Below are 14128 nucleotides of genomic sequence, written 5' to 3' on the forward strand. Positions count from 1 at the left end.
CTTACGTCTGCCAGGAGGTCATTGATTCCTAAAATTCTGATTGGTGAAATTTTACAAAGTGTGAACTGTGTTGTCATAAAAATAGGGCAGAATCGGTGCTAATGTTTTACCCTCTTATCACCATCATGACCAACCATCAGTATTCATTTTAATTGTATTGCTGGATTAAAGTTTTACGAATGTTGATTACAGTGCCAATGTCCAGCAAAGTGGTAACCTGTGAAGCTGTGGTGTTCATTTATAATGAAAATAGATTCAACAGGAACTGGATTGCTGCACAAATGTGGCGGCACGCCTACAATGTAATCCATCAATCTAGAGGAAGAGTTGGGAGATTGTGCGAGCATCATCACGTGCCCAAAACATCCACACGTCTGGCTTTGAGGCTCTTCCTATTTCATATGGCATAGGGGCAGGGTGGGGGGGAAGCAACAGTTTGTATAGATGCCATTTCAGCAACACCGCCAGGGTGTGCGTGGATGGCGCACTCGTCGATGATGCGTTTGATGGTTTGGGCTTTACCACAGTTTGAGTTTGGCGAGTCTTTAATTTTCCATCCATGACACGTGTACGACGCACATCTCCCATGCTGCGTTTGAGAGCAGTTCTGCGTGGCCCACAGCCGCCGTGAGGGAGAGAATCTCTGGCTTTGAGGTGTCCAATATATAGAAGCTGATCGACTAAAATCCCAAGGTGTGGCCATTCAAAGAACCGAAATTAATATAATTTTAGGAGTATCCAGGGGACAGGGGTGATGGCGGGCCCCTCAAACAAATGAATAACAATTAATCATTTTTATTTACCTGATTAGGCCACAAATGATAGCCCAATGTAGTGGCTTATCGCGTGGAAATTTATATCAGCCAAATATGCTATACGCATGTTTCTAAATGAGGAGGGGAAAACTGGAGGACCCGGAGAAAAATCCACATGACCACGGGAAGTGAGACATGCAAACTCTAATATACAGCAGGCGTTAGGCTCGAGATTGAATCCACGACCTCCTGTGCACTAGGTTATGTAGTTAACATCTCGCCACTGCACCCCCCCCCCCCCACCCCGGATACGCCACTCCCAGTATGAGGCATTATAAAAGAATGTATGTTGAACTTATTTTTCACCTCGTGCGTAGCCAACCCTGCAAATCGGAGGTGCAGTTGCTGACCACTCGGGATGGGTGTTTATGTCACATCCTTGTATGTGCGGATCTTCACCCGGTACTCCTAATAGATGCAAACAATAATCAGCAACAAATTTGGCAAACTGCAATATATGAAACTCAATTCCTAACATCCGTGTTTTGTGCCAACATGGGATCAGCAATGCCGAAGTCTGGAAATGGCCATGGAAGGTAGGCGTCCCAGATATGAAGAGACAAAAAATATTGCACAGCGAAGGAAGCGTGCAGAATGAAGGATGGCCGTTCACTGAGGCAGGCAGTGAAACAGTTTCTAAAGAAGGGAAATAATAAAATAATAATAAAAATAATAAAATGAAATTCTCACGACGTTTCGGCCACAACGCAAGCAGCCGTCCTCAGAAACAGAGCTGTTGGAAAGACAGCGTCTAGGAAAGACAGCGTCTTTCCGACAGCTCTGTTCTGTTTCTTCACCTGAGGACGGCTGCTTGCATTGTGGCCGAAACGTCGTGAGAATTTCATTTTATTATTTTTATTATTATTTGATTATTTCCCTTCTACGTGACTTTACCGAAAGAACCAAGAATATGAATCCCTGCAGTCACGAAAACTTTAAATCGAAATTTAAGTCTCTAAAGAGTCAGAAATAACGGGAAGACCTCATACCAGATTGTTGTGGTATGCAGTTAGGGCAGATCACGGAGGAAATCACGTGTCTGCTGTGCATCAGCTGTGAGATCTGGCAAAAGGTGGAAAGTGTTGGTGTGGTGGCATTAACTTGGTCATGATGACATCTTGATCGTGATCAAATATCACAGCGATGGTCCCACTGAACGAAACGTCCAGATACTCGGATGGGACTATTGTCGCTCTAGAACTCCACGATATGTAGATACAAATGGGAAGGTTAATCATTCACCGAGGCAGCAACAGTGTCTAAGAGGGGCTGGCACTGTATCGAGTTCCATGCACATTGCTGGGAGCCACAGCGAGTGTGCCCATGTGATTTCCAGCCAAGAGCTCATCTGTTCTAAATCCCTTTCGTACTCCACCATCTCCCTTCTCCACAACCACAAATGTCTATGCACATTCATTTATGAGGCTATGTGCGAGGGGTTTCATAAAGGAAAGCAGTGGTGCCCTGCTGATGACGGTAAAATACATCATAAGGTGTGCTTATGGCTTTTCATAGTTGGAATGGGTGTCTTCAGAATATTGTGTAGTTTAAAATGTTTTAGTGCAAAACTCTAAATGTGATCTATTAGGCAAAGCGTTGTGTATTTTTTGCCAGTGAGTGCTTTTACTTTCACGTGTTATGGGTGATGCATTGCAATGGGAGGTGGTGCAGGAATTAGGAGTGCAGGCGATGAAGTGAAAACCTCAAGCCAGATGGTAGGATACTGCTAGAGCAACATTTGGAGGGTGGACGTCAACTGTGCAACAGTCAAAGATCTGGCAGAAGGAAGGAAGCGATGGTGGGATGTGTTGGCATCAACCGCATGGCTATGATGACATTTTGACCTGAACGCACGATGAAAGCATACAAATAAATAAAATCAGCCATACTTTAGTATATTTGTTTATATATAATCATAGGGTTATGAGTTCAAATCCTGGTTAGAGGTCAAATCAGCCCATCGTGAATCTGGGGTCAATAAAATCAGCACCACTTTGTGGGAAGTCATCACTGTAAATCCTAATTAAAATCTGACCCTGCCAAATAATTGTGGAATTTCTACTCTTGACTCAGGGCTTCCAATAAAAATCAGTACTACCCTACGTTCATTTGAGAAGAAATACACGGCATACGTTTGCATACATTGATAATGTAACATGTAAGCAATTGCACTTTGCTCATGAATTGCATTTGCTTAATCATGTAGATAATTCCCTGTCGATGTCATAAGTAGTAACATTGATCTCTGAATAAAAAAAGATTACAACAGGGCTTTTTCTTCTTGTTCTTCTTAGCTTAATTTTTTATAGTTAAGTTATTTATCCAGGACAACCTTGCATGTAAAAAATACGCCACGTGACCTGTCGGCTAAAATATGTCTCGTGTTTCTATCAATACAATTACTATTGACACATCTACGTATATTATGAGTATCGGAAAGAACAATGTGTACACAATAAGTAGCCGTTTTATGGCCACGCTTATGTACACCTTGTTTTCTCCCACGTCGCAGCCAACGTCTCCTGGTGCTCCGTTCAGGTGCGTCTTCAATGGATGACATTCATGAATGAATGAGGTGGTAACCGTACGACGTGGATCCCAGGCATGGTGCATACCAAAGCACGTTGAGTAAATTAGACGACCGTTAAAAAAAGTGTTCATTCTCAACCAGAGGGTTTGTCTTGTTAACTACCCCTCATTTCCCCACCCACTCCTGATAGGCTGACGATCGTAGAGCCTCTTCGTCCATGCGAGTACATTTATAAACGTCCGACGCTGCGGAATCTTATCGGGTTTCATGCCGAAGGCGTGGTGCCCCGGAATTGATCAATCAGCTGTGGAGGGTGGATTGTACGGGAGGCGGGGCTCCGCATATATATTGTAAAAGTAAGAAGAGGGCTTGGGTAAAGCATATAATTGTTTTTCGGGGACCGGCTGCAGTGCATGAAGGTCTGATCCCCTTTATGACTGCACCATAGTGCAGCCTCGTCAATTCCCTCGGTCGTTGTTTGAACGCGCTTGCGTTTTTTTTTCGTCCCCCATCCGCACAAGGACTTGCATGTCTAACATTTAGACATGTCAATCTTTGTGCACGGCCGGATACTGCTGCTCCTGGCAGCGTTACAAGCGCTCTTCATCACAGTCAGCAGCCAGCGGCAAAATCGTAAGTGCCCCCCCCCCCCCCCCCCATTAATGAATGGATGTGCCCTCCACGCCTCATCACGCCACCAACGCAAACACTGCGTTGCTAGTATTGAGCGAAGTTGTGTATCACACCAGGACGTAATTCCCACGCAGGTGTGTGACGTTGTTTGAACCCAACACCCCAGAAGAGATTGTGCGTTATAGGCGGAGTGGTATGCGGTGGGTTGTATAAATGTCGCAGCACCCATTGAGCCCGAGATAATGTTTGATAGACGACGCGATCGAATTCAAAGTTAACTCGTGAAGTGTAAACTCGACATTGTCACCAGGGCATATTTGATGTGAACATCGAAGAGAGGTTTGTTGTTGTGACGCTTGTTTTTGTTTGGAAACGAAAGCAGCAGGTATTGTGCAACGCACCCGTGAGAGCTTTGAAACGGAGTTCCAATTTTCATTCCTCATGCAACCGTTTTGGTTTGTAACAAACAATTGACGTCTTATATCCAAAGTACATTATTGGACTGTTTAAAGCTAGTAGTAGCATCGTCTAAATTAGCTGTGTACTAAACTGTATGTTTTACCTACACCAGCGTAATGCCAGTTGACACTTTAATTGACTTTAAAGTTGTTGGTCCCATATCTATTACCGGCGAAGCAAAGTCAGATATACGTAACATGTGCCATGTAACTTCGTCTCATAACCACGTTCTAATCCACGAAGAGGGGACATTTTTAATTCCATTATTCAAAAGGCACGTGTGGTTTTGTGTTTATCATTCAGACCAAGGCTACTTTTACAAGGGCCCTACGGTAGTGATCTCACCATCCAGTAGAGCGATGCAGATGTGGCAGGTTGTTGCGCGTGATGGATGTCACGTATTAGAGAGACTCTATAATCTGAGATCTGCGCACACGAGGAGGCAGGCGGTGGAGGACGTCCCCCCACGTGGCTTGCGGTTTTGGCCTCGTGGTCTGGACGCGTGGCAGAGGATCAAACGCCCTGCTTTCAAGTTACAGACGTATTATTGAGGCACGGGACAGAGCGTTTTAAAAACACAAAGCGTGATTTTATAGACAGAGAGAGTACGCTTCAAAACGCTATTTTAACTTCACTCCTATCGCGTGCGCTACAGGTTAGCGGGTGAGAGAACTCAGCGGTAACTTCGCGCCGCGTGTCCGCAATACGTGGCGCTGTCCGTGGTGCTGCGCTGACACTTCCACTCAGGATTGCAGCAGCAGCGCTCCTACGGAGCCCGCCACACTCAATGGGAGGCAATGGGAGGCGTTGCCAGGCACAGCGGAGCGAAGAATTGACAGCTTCTGTAATTAAAGAAAGGGCTCAATGCACGTGTGCCCCACATGAGTGGCCGATAGGAATGAGCACTGACTGAGTTGAATTATCAGCTGAACTCGAATGCCATATGTCTATTAATTTCTCAGCATTTGCTAATTATTTAAATCTTTTACTGGCCTTTTAAAATTAATAATTTTCAAGATTTATTTTCAAAATACATTTCAGTTACAGATGTAGTCGTACTTTCAGCAACATTTTCCTTCACAGGCAGTATTCTAATTGGTGTACTATAACTGGAATACGTGACTTTATTATAATAGGATATTCTATAAACACTGTGCTGTTTTCTGGATTTCGTAGCCCAATTAAATTATATCTCATTTTCTAAAAACAGTTTTTACATGGTATGTGTGTAGCCCACTGCTTGTTTTTTATGATTGTTTCTAAGGTTTCAAATCACATCTGAATTAGCGATTTGCACAAAAAAACATTTGCTCATATATTTTTAAACAGCATCCCCACCTCTGCACTTGTGATGATTGTGTAGCAGGCTCTCTAACCTCGGGCTACCAAGTTCAGTTACTTGTCTTTACTTAGAGTGACCTAAAATAAACAGCTAAGGAAAGTGAAATGGGAATTAGTTTGTTCATAAGCTCCATTATCGTTTACAATTCTACACTTAACATTTAAAGTCTAGTGCTGCATTCCCATTTCCAAACAGCATTTGATAACATTTAATACATTGCATTGGACACTCCTCAGGGTAGAAATTTATATTTTCGCAATTGAAACATGTCTACTGATTGTTTTCGTCACAATGGGAATTAATACTTCAATTATATTTAATTGGGATAGTAATAGAAATATAGAAAAACGTGATGTTTAAAGGTTATTAAATATACACGATTTTAGCAAATTTGTCAGACATTTGGTAGTCCAAGTAGTTTCATTAATAAAAAAAGGACTCTTGATAACATTGACAGGTCTATGTCAATGCACAAACATGTTTAGATCCTCCATAATAGAGGTTTTTTTTAGTTAAATTGCGTAAATATATAAATGTGTCGTTAAAACCCGCCACCACCCGACACAGCCAACTAGTAAGGGTTGTCACGTAAACAGAACATGCCAATTCGACACTAGTACATCACACCGGTGTGTTGGAGAACCAAGCCACAACATTTACAATCTGAGTACGACGTTTATATATTTACGTGATCTAACCCAAAAAAAACTCTATTATGGATGATATTGGTCGCGAAAGCCTACGTGTTAAAATGTTTAGATTCTTTATGTTGAGATTTTTTAAAAATACCAATTCGTTTATTATACGACTGAAAAAAGTGGCATGTTATACATGGTATTCCTGCTATTGCATGCCTAGTAAAGCTTTTGTGAAGTCCGTGACTTTGTCCAGCTAACTCTTTCTGTAGTAAAACGTGACTTTACCGAAAGAACCAAAGAGTATGGATTCCTGCAGTCACGAAAGCTTCAAATCAAGATTTCATTTTTTGTTTTGAAGTATGACAATATTACGGGATATAACAATCATTTTGGAAAGATATCATGACTGGGGATTGCTCGTAGGTCAACAGTTGGTTGTATTGTAGGCAACACTTGAAACAATACTTTCCACAGTTATTAAATAAATTATAGTTTTCTTATGCTTTCATTATATAATAGGACTCATGCTGTCAAAATGTTGTCAGTAAATGTTTTAATGTTCCGTTTGACAATTCCCTATTCATGAAGTGTCTGTGATAGAACATGCACAAAAGCTCTGACACTCCGTTGTGTCACTAGGTTTCATGGATTTTTATTTCTTCGTTAGTAATGGCTATTAACTATTGAATTCATGTAGAAACGAATGGTAATACAGTTTATGATTAGCAATACCCATCACGTTAACTATGTTTATACATTTACTTTGCAAGATCGCATACTTGTTTGAATATGATGCAATGTTTACCAAGAAGTATCCGTGAATATTCTTGCAAATCTTATTGTAATTTAATTCCATTTTATGAGTAGCCCATATCTGTCTTTGTTCACTTCTTCGTGGACAGTACGCCTTACGAAACCACTTTAAATTTTAGATTATTTAACCTAAATCTCTGAATGCAGGATGTTTCTCTAGCTATGTTATTATATAGGATAATTTATATAGATTGCATATATACATTTGAATATTTTATGAATAAACAAAGAAATGTTTCACCTCATTGACAAACATGTTCAATGTTTTTCAAAATGTAATTGATACCAAGTGTGCGTTTGCTAGATATTGTATTACATATCAGAAGCCTCCTTAACTAGGATGGATCAATCGAACATGTTATTATTTTGTGAATTGTCATACAATTTCAAAATTTGGATCAACTCCTGGCAGAACAAAATTATTGGCAGTATATATTTTATTATTATTTAAATGCCACATTCATGCTAAACAAATACTAACATGTTCACTTGTGTACAGAGACAATAAAGTTAACACACACACACGCAAGTGTCATGCATGTCTCTCTCATGGTGGTGTCATTTCACTTTTGTTTTTTTCTCTCTCTGTCCCATCACAGCGGAAGGAAGCTGCGAATATGACGGCCAAGAGTACACAGACCGGGCGATATGGAAGCCAGAGCCTTGCCGCATTTGCCTGTGTGACCAGGGAACCATAATGTGCGACCAGATCTCATGCGAGCAACTTGACTGCCCCAACTCAATTGTACCCCAGGGCGAGTGCTGCCCCGTATGCACACAAGGTGAGTCACGTGTGCGGCGCAGTGCTACGTCATCTAAATCGCACTCGTTACATACAAAGCGCTGGCCACGAACGAACCACAATACTTTGCTGACCTCGTCAAGGAGCATTAACCATCACACGAACTCGGGTCATAACAGAGATGGGCACTACAACACGCGCTTCCAGATGTGCTTCTGTGGCCGTCTGGAATGCTGTTCTTTCCGATATTAGGAAGCCACTGGAGCTATGCACTTTTAAATCTAGATCTGCTTTTTGACTTAAAACTTTCGTAACTGCAGGAATTCATATTCTTTGGTTATTTCGGTAAAGTCACGTAGATAGAAAAATTATTATAATACAAATAAAGTGAATAAAAAATAGATTTTTTTTAACACTAATATAGACTGTAGCCTGGATCTTAATCGGAGTGAGTGTACTGGAAATCTCTAATGTAGACTGGAGCCTGGTTATTAAGCTGGGTAAGTGTACTGGCAGTCTATAATGTAGACTGTAGCCTGGTTTTTAATCGGCGTGAGTGTACTGGAAATCTCTAATGTGGACTGTAGCCTGATTATTAAGTTTGGTGAGTGTAATGGCAGTCAAGAATGTAGACTATAGCAATGGTTATTAAGCTGGGTGAGTGTACTGGCAGTCTATAATGTAGACTTATTCTGGTTCTTTCAGTAATAAAAATAAAATAAAAATAATAATACTGAAAGAACCAGAATAAGTCTACATTATAGACTGCCAGTGCGCTCACTCAGGTTAAGAACCAGGCTACAGTCTGCATTATAGACTACCAGTACGCTCACTCAGTTTAATAACCATTGCTACAATCTACATTATAGATTGCCAACATGCTCACCAGCTTATTAACCAGGCTACAGTCTACATTATAGACTGCCAGTACACTCACCAAACTTAATAGCCAGGCTACAGTTCACATTAGAGATTGCCAGTACACTCACTCAGATTAAGAACCAGGCTACAGTCTACATTAGTGTATTGTTTTTATATTCACTTTCTTTTTATTATTATTTTTCTATTTTTGTATTTAGTTTGTTGTCCATCCCCGGCACCTCCAATTAGTATGGTTGGCTACTTAAGGTGCGGAGCAAGTTCAACATACATGCATACTGTGTGTTAGGGCTCTCAAGTGCGTTACAAAGTGGTGCTTGATAGAGCCAGTCGAGCAATAGCATTTCAGATCTGTCTTTGCAGAGATTGAGTGTTTTCCTCTAAAATGTGTTGGTCTTTTCTCGGTACTTTGGTTTCATGTCTTATGCAAAATTACTCAATTTAGATACCTAAACGTTCCATGGTGGACCTTCCGTCTCAAAGTTCAGTGAAACTTTTCTTGGAAATTCCATAATGATGGCGTCTTATAAGGGATAACGATTGCATTTGGTGTTGTCACTTATTATTTGTCAGCCCAGAGTAGTTAACAAAAAATCTCAATTAAACTGAAACGAAGTGGTTCATCCTCTATATTACAGGTTTAATTCATAACAAAACAAAACCTTCACATTTAATATTTCAAAGGTGTGTAATGTTTCGTGTAAACTTTCAATCCTAAAATCATGACAAATAACGTCGCTGGAACTTTGAATTGCGACTCCGATTTGTTAGATTTGAAATTTACTCCAGAGGCAATGTGCTCATGATCTCTTAATGCTAAACTTCATATTGCCGTTATCATCAGAATGTAGTACACATCTCAATGTATTATGCATTCTTCTATGGAGTTAGCTAGATAATGAATAAATGCCAATGACGACAAGATCTTGCTTCATATTTGAGGTGTGAATGTATTAATTTCTTATGCAATGTTTATCAAGCCATGACTATTAATTTCCAATCTAGTCCAATTACCATTTCTGAAATTTGACATCCGCTTTGAGAACAAAAACCTGCAAACACTGTAATAGAAATACCGTAGCTTATAGAGGAATACTATTTCAAATTAAGGTTATTAAAGGATCTATTATGAGCAAATCCATGACTGGGTCACAGATTCGAAGTGACTCTCACGTAAGTGTGTAATATTTACTTAGAGAAGTCTAGTTAGCCATTACTTTCCTCCATTCTGTAAAAGAAACGGCTTGAGAGACGGCAAAAGATTGCGTATTGTTACGATACATTGTGACAGTATCTGATAACTGTAGATGTAACATAGCTGATCAATTTAAGGGTTGATAAATAGTTTACAGTGAGATCCCATTTACCTACGAATTCACATAGGATATGAACAATCTATGTTTTCCATATTGGAAAGCTTCACGAGTGTTTTGCCTCCCACTTGAGTTATGGTATCATAATCAACTATGCAGCTCAGCTGAGAGTATAATGCGAGCATTGCTCACATCATTCCGATACAACTCACCACTCACTCACCAGACACTCACTATTCACTTGACACTCATCACTTACCATTCACTAACACTCACCACAGAGGGGTGTCTACTTGCCAGTCACCATGAACCACGCATTCATTGGTGATGAACTTACACCAGGGAGCAGTAAATCGACCCTTTACATTGACAACTTCACATGAGCAGCTGCCAAAACAAAACATGACACGTAGAAGAAAAAAATGACATGTACCACTTCATGTAAGCGGCTCTCCCGTTCGCTTCCTCGCATGCCGGAGTTTAGCGCACCGATTGGTCCAGTGTTTGGTGGGAAATTCCAATCCGACCAATCAAGGGGAAGCGTAACATCGGCGATGACAGATCTTCAGTGATCACGACAGAACAATCCTCGAGAGCGTTCTGATTGGTCAATGATTGCGGATGGGCAGACATTGGTATTTAAATTATAGATAATTCTAACACAAAACATATTTTCGAAGAAGCTTGACAAATATTTCATTAAGCATCAAAAAACTATATTTTAGCCAGGCTAATTGAAACGAGATGCGGGTTATATAGTGACACAGTGATTAAAAGTATGATTGTCTTGAACAAGGCATAAGCAGTGACATGTTTCGGGCTCTTCTCTGAGGCATCATTTGAATACAGTTGATGATGAAAAATAATAGTTATATATCCTTTGAGTTTGTCCACTTGGATTGAATATATTTACATGTATTTCATTAACGGCGTTAATAACGACACGGTTTTAATTCTCAATATGCCAATAACAATCTCTTTTTTTCTTTTTTCCACAGCCCGAGGACCGCAAGTAAGTCATGTTAAAGTTTGTATCAAAACAAATAGCTATACAATAATGAGTAATTGAAATAGCCTCGCTATCGAAAGCCAAATGTTCTAATATTGGAAACGTGGAATTTGCTATACAGTGGTCATATAGAGAAAATATTCAAGTCATGCATTTAATATTTTGCTGATTACATTAAAAAATATATTGTAATAACTGCTTGTCAAGCAAAGAGTACAGTATTGAGGTCTTACCTTGTCAATGGCACCAGATGCAATGATGTATCATTCATGTATAGAATTGATTGCATTATAATTTTAAAATGTTGTATGCGCTCATGGCTTTAACCGTGATTTTTTTTTTTGTATTCATGAGACACATTCATATTTCATGTAAAAAATATTTATCAAAATGTTGCAGACAGTTGTGGCGATCTTTCTTAATTAATTATAACGTTTTGGTCCTTGCACTGGTTATGCTCGTTATTGTAAATAGTCATCGCATATTAATAACTTGAATAATCATTGCAAGTATCTTCAGCGCAATAGTTTAACTACTAAATATAAAACACATGTAACAATACCAGTTTTATTAGCATGATATGTAACTTTAAGTTAGTGCCATTTATTTATACGCATTGATAATAGGTTTTTTCAACGTCTAATTTTATTTATGAAATGATTGCAGTAACTTCGGTTATGAATTTCGTGGATGTACATGTATACACCATGCCTCTGGCTTTATCATTATTTCAGAACAAACAAATACAAATCTAACCAATCTCATAATCAGAGAGATATAGTATGAGGATACAAAGGGCCGCAATTTACTATAAACCGGATTGAGAACTAGCCCTGATCTAGATGTGGAAAATTGATTTTGGCTTGAGCCGAACCTGGTTTATAGTCATGAAGTTGAATTCTGATCATCACATTGATTTACTATTTTCTCAGGGAGAGAAGGGTCAGCCTGGAGACCCACCCAGAGTGAGTATAATTACACGCACTTTCTGGATTATTTTTTTTATCTTTGAATATTATACTCAGAATACAATTGGTAGTCAAAGGACCTAACAATGGCCCAGTCAGTGCAATCCAATGGCAGGGTTATTTTGTAAATAACAAACAAATTAATGTACAAGTGAACAGGAAGTCACTTTCAGAAAATTTGAAGGCTGTTCACATTTTTAAAATAAACATTCTTCCATCAGGCCAGTAAATGTCATTCTTATTTTCATGCTTGATAATGACAACTTTTGGTTTGCAACGCTAAACCTTCCCCACCAACTCTCAAAATTGAAATCACAACTTCGTGATTTCTACATACTGCAATTTTTTTTACAATAGTAAATTACCCAAACTCATTTTCATTTTAACATTTACATATATATCTACGTAAACAGAAATTTTACTTCTAAAAATGTCTTAAATTTATGTATCACATGCTCTAACGAATATTGTAATTCTCAACCTCTGGCATGTAATGTATATTACATGGCTAAACTAGTTAATCAAACATTTATATGTCAATTACATTGTTTGTGGATGGCATCAAAGCCACTTTGGTCTAAAATACAAATCCCCTATGAAGTATTTTTTAATTAATTCTTCTTTATAAATATACATTAAATTAGCACGGTCGACTATATAGTATGCGAAATAACTTCAACATACATACGTCAGTGTGTAAGCATCCAATGAGTAACCTTGTTGCCACATTTTTATATGTGGAGTGTTGAAACGTGGACCACTAATGGGGCTTGTTTTTTATTTGTCCTTTAGTTCACGATTCGCCCTGGACCTCAGGGAGGAGTGGTAAGGATTTATCAGTTATTTCTGCACACTTTAAACATCACTAACACGGTCTGAAAAATGCAATTCATTTATAGCATTGCGGTATGGTTATATAGTATCTACAAAATATGCAATATTATATTATTCTAAAACAAACAATAGATAACTAATATTTTAAAAAACTAATACAATATAAACGATAACTAACACGATTTTTGTGTAGAATATTACAATTACGCTTCCAGAGTTGACACTATGCTCGCAAAGATATTCCCAAATTGTCCTTCGTGTGCAAGGCCAGTGAAAACAATTATTAATTTGATCAGACATACCTTTAGTTATTCCACACGCTTTTTTTACTAAGGCAGCAGCGTGATTCGTCTGCACGCATGTCACAGTATTCAATACTTTAAAACATTCTGTGCATGCTGGCACAAGGAATGTCGTGTAGTATTTTGAAAGTCAGGATTGCGGGATCGCACAGCTTTCGTTCCATGTTAAATACCAAAACCTGTTTAGCTGCCTGCAAGGTTGCCAGTTGATGGGAGTCAACCAAGTAGGTTGCTAGTCTGTGTATGGATAAGGAATGGGCAAAACGCTCCTTACACAAAACACTAAACGCTATGTCGAATGGTTTACACGTTCCAAGCAGAACCATCTCGATAAAGAGTGGATACTTTTGAAGTTTGTCCTTTAGATATATATTAGTTACTCGGCTTCGCCCGAGACTTAGATTATTGTCTTGGATTAATACACTGCCTACGCAGAGGGTTGGGGGGGGTGCGTGACGTCAGCAGGGTACACTGCGTGACGCTGCCGCATGCGGGTGACATCACCGATGTGACGTCACCGCTCACTTGCCGTGCAAAATATATCCATTATTGCGCCCCCTATTTTTATACTTTTTGCATTGGGTACAGTCTGGAAGCTACCCACATACCAAATTTCAAATTTGTTGCATGTTGGGAAGTATGCTAAACATTTCGAACAAATTTCCCTTTTATATATATAGATATACACAAACAAAGGACATTACCATTATTAAACATAATCGCGACGTGTTAAATACTAGAATTGAACCGTATGGCGGTTCCTCGGGGTACCATAGTACCCCGGCTCTCGCCTAATGTCCGTGATGCAGTCATTTTTAGTCTGCTGATGGTCGGCCAAGGTGGCAATCGAC

General features: G+C 39.4%; 1 protein-coding gene across 1 annotated transcript in view; it reads left to right on the forward strand.

Moving 5' to 3' along the window:
• Positions 1 to 3706: 3706 nt before the first annotated feature.
• LOC133345377 (collagen alpha-1(I) chain-like) overlaps positions 3707 to 14128 on the forward strand; it is a 61398-nt gene continuing 50976 nt past the window's right edge. Inside the window, exons 1-5 of the mRNA XM_061556075.1 lie at positions 3707 to 3978; positions 7830 to 8012; positions 11163 to 11176; positions 12106 to 12138; positions 12934 to 12966. Of these exons, the coding sequence (XP_061412059.1) occupies positions 3891 to 3978; positions 7830 to 8012; positions 11163 to 11176; positions 12106 to 12138; positions 12934 to 12966 (351 nt within the window). The 5' untranslated portion in view covers positions 3707 to 3890. The remainder of the gene's footprint in view (positions 3979 to 7829; positions 8013 to 11162; positions 11177 to 12105; positions 12139 to 12933; positions 12967 to 14128) is intronic.

This window comes from Lethenteron reissneri, chromosome 21, assembly GCF_015708825.2.
Source record: "Lethenteron reissneri isolate LAM-NWPU_2019-01 chromosome 21, ASM1570882v1, whole genome shotgun sequence".
In the NCBI taxonomy this organism is placed as follows: Eukaryota; Metazoa; Chordata; class Hyperoartia; order Petromyzontiformes; family Petromyzontidae; genus Lethenteron; species Lethenteron reissneri.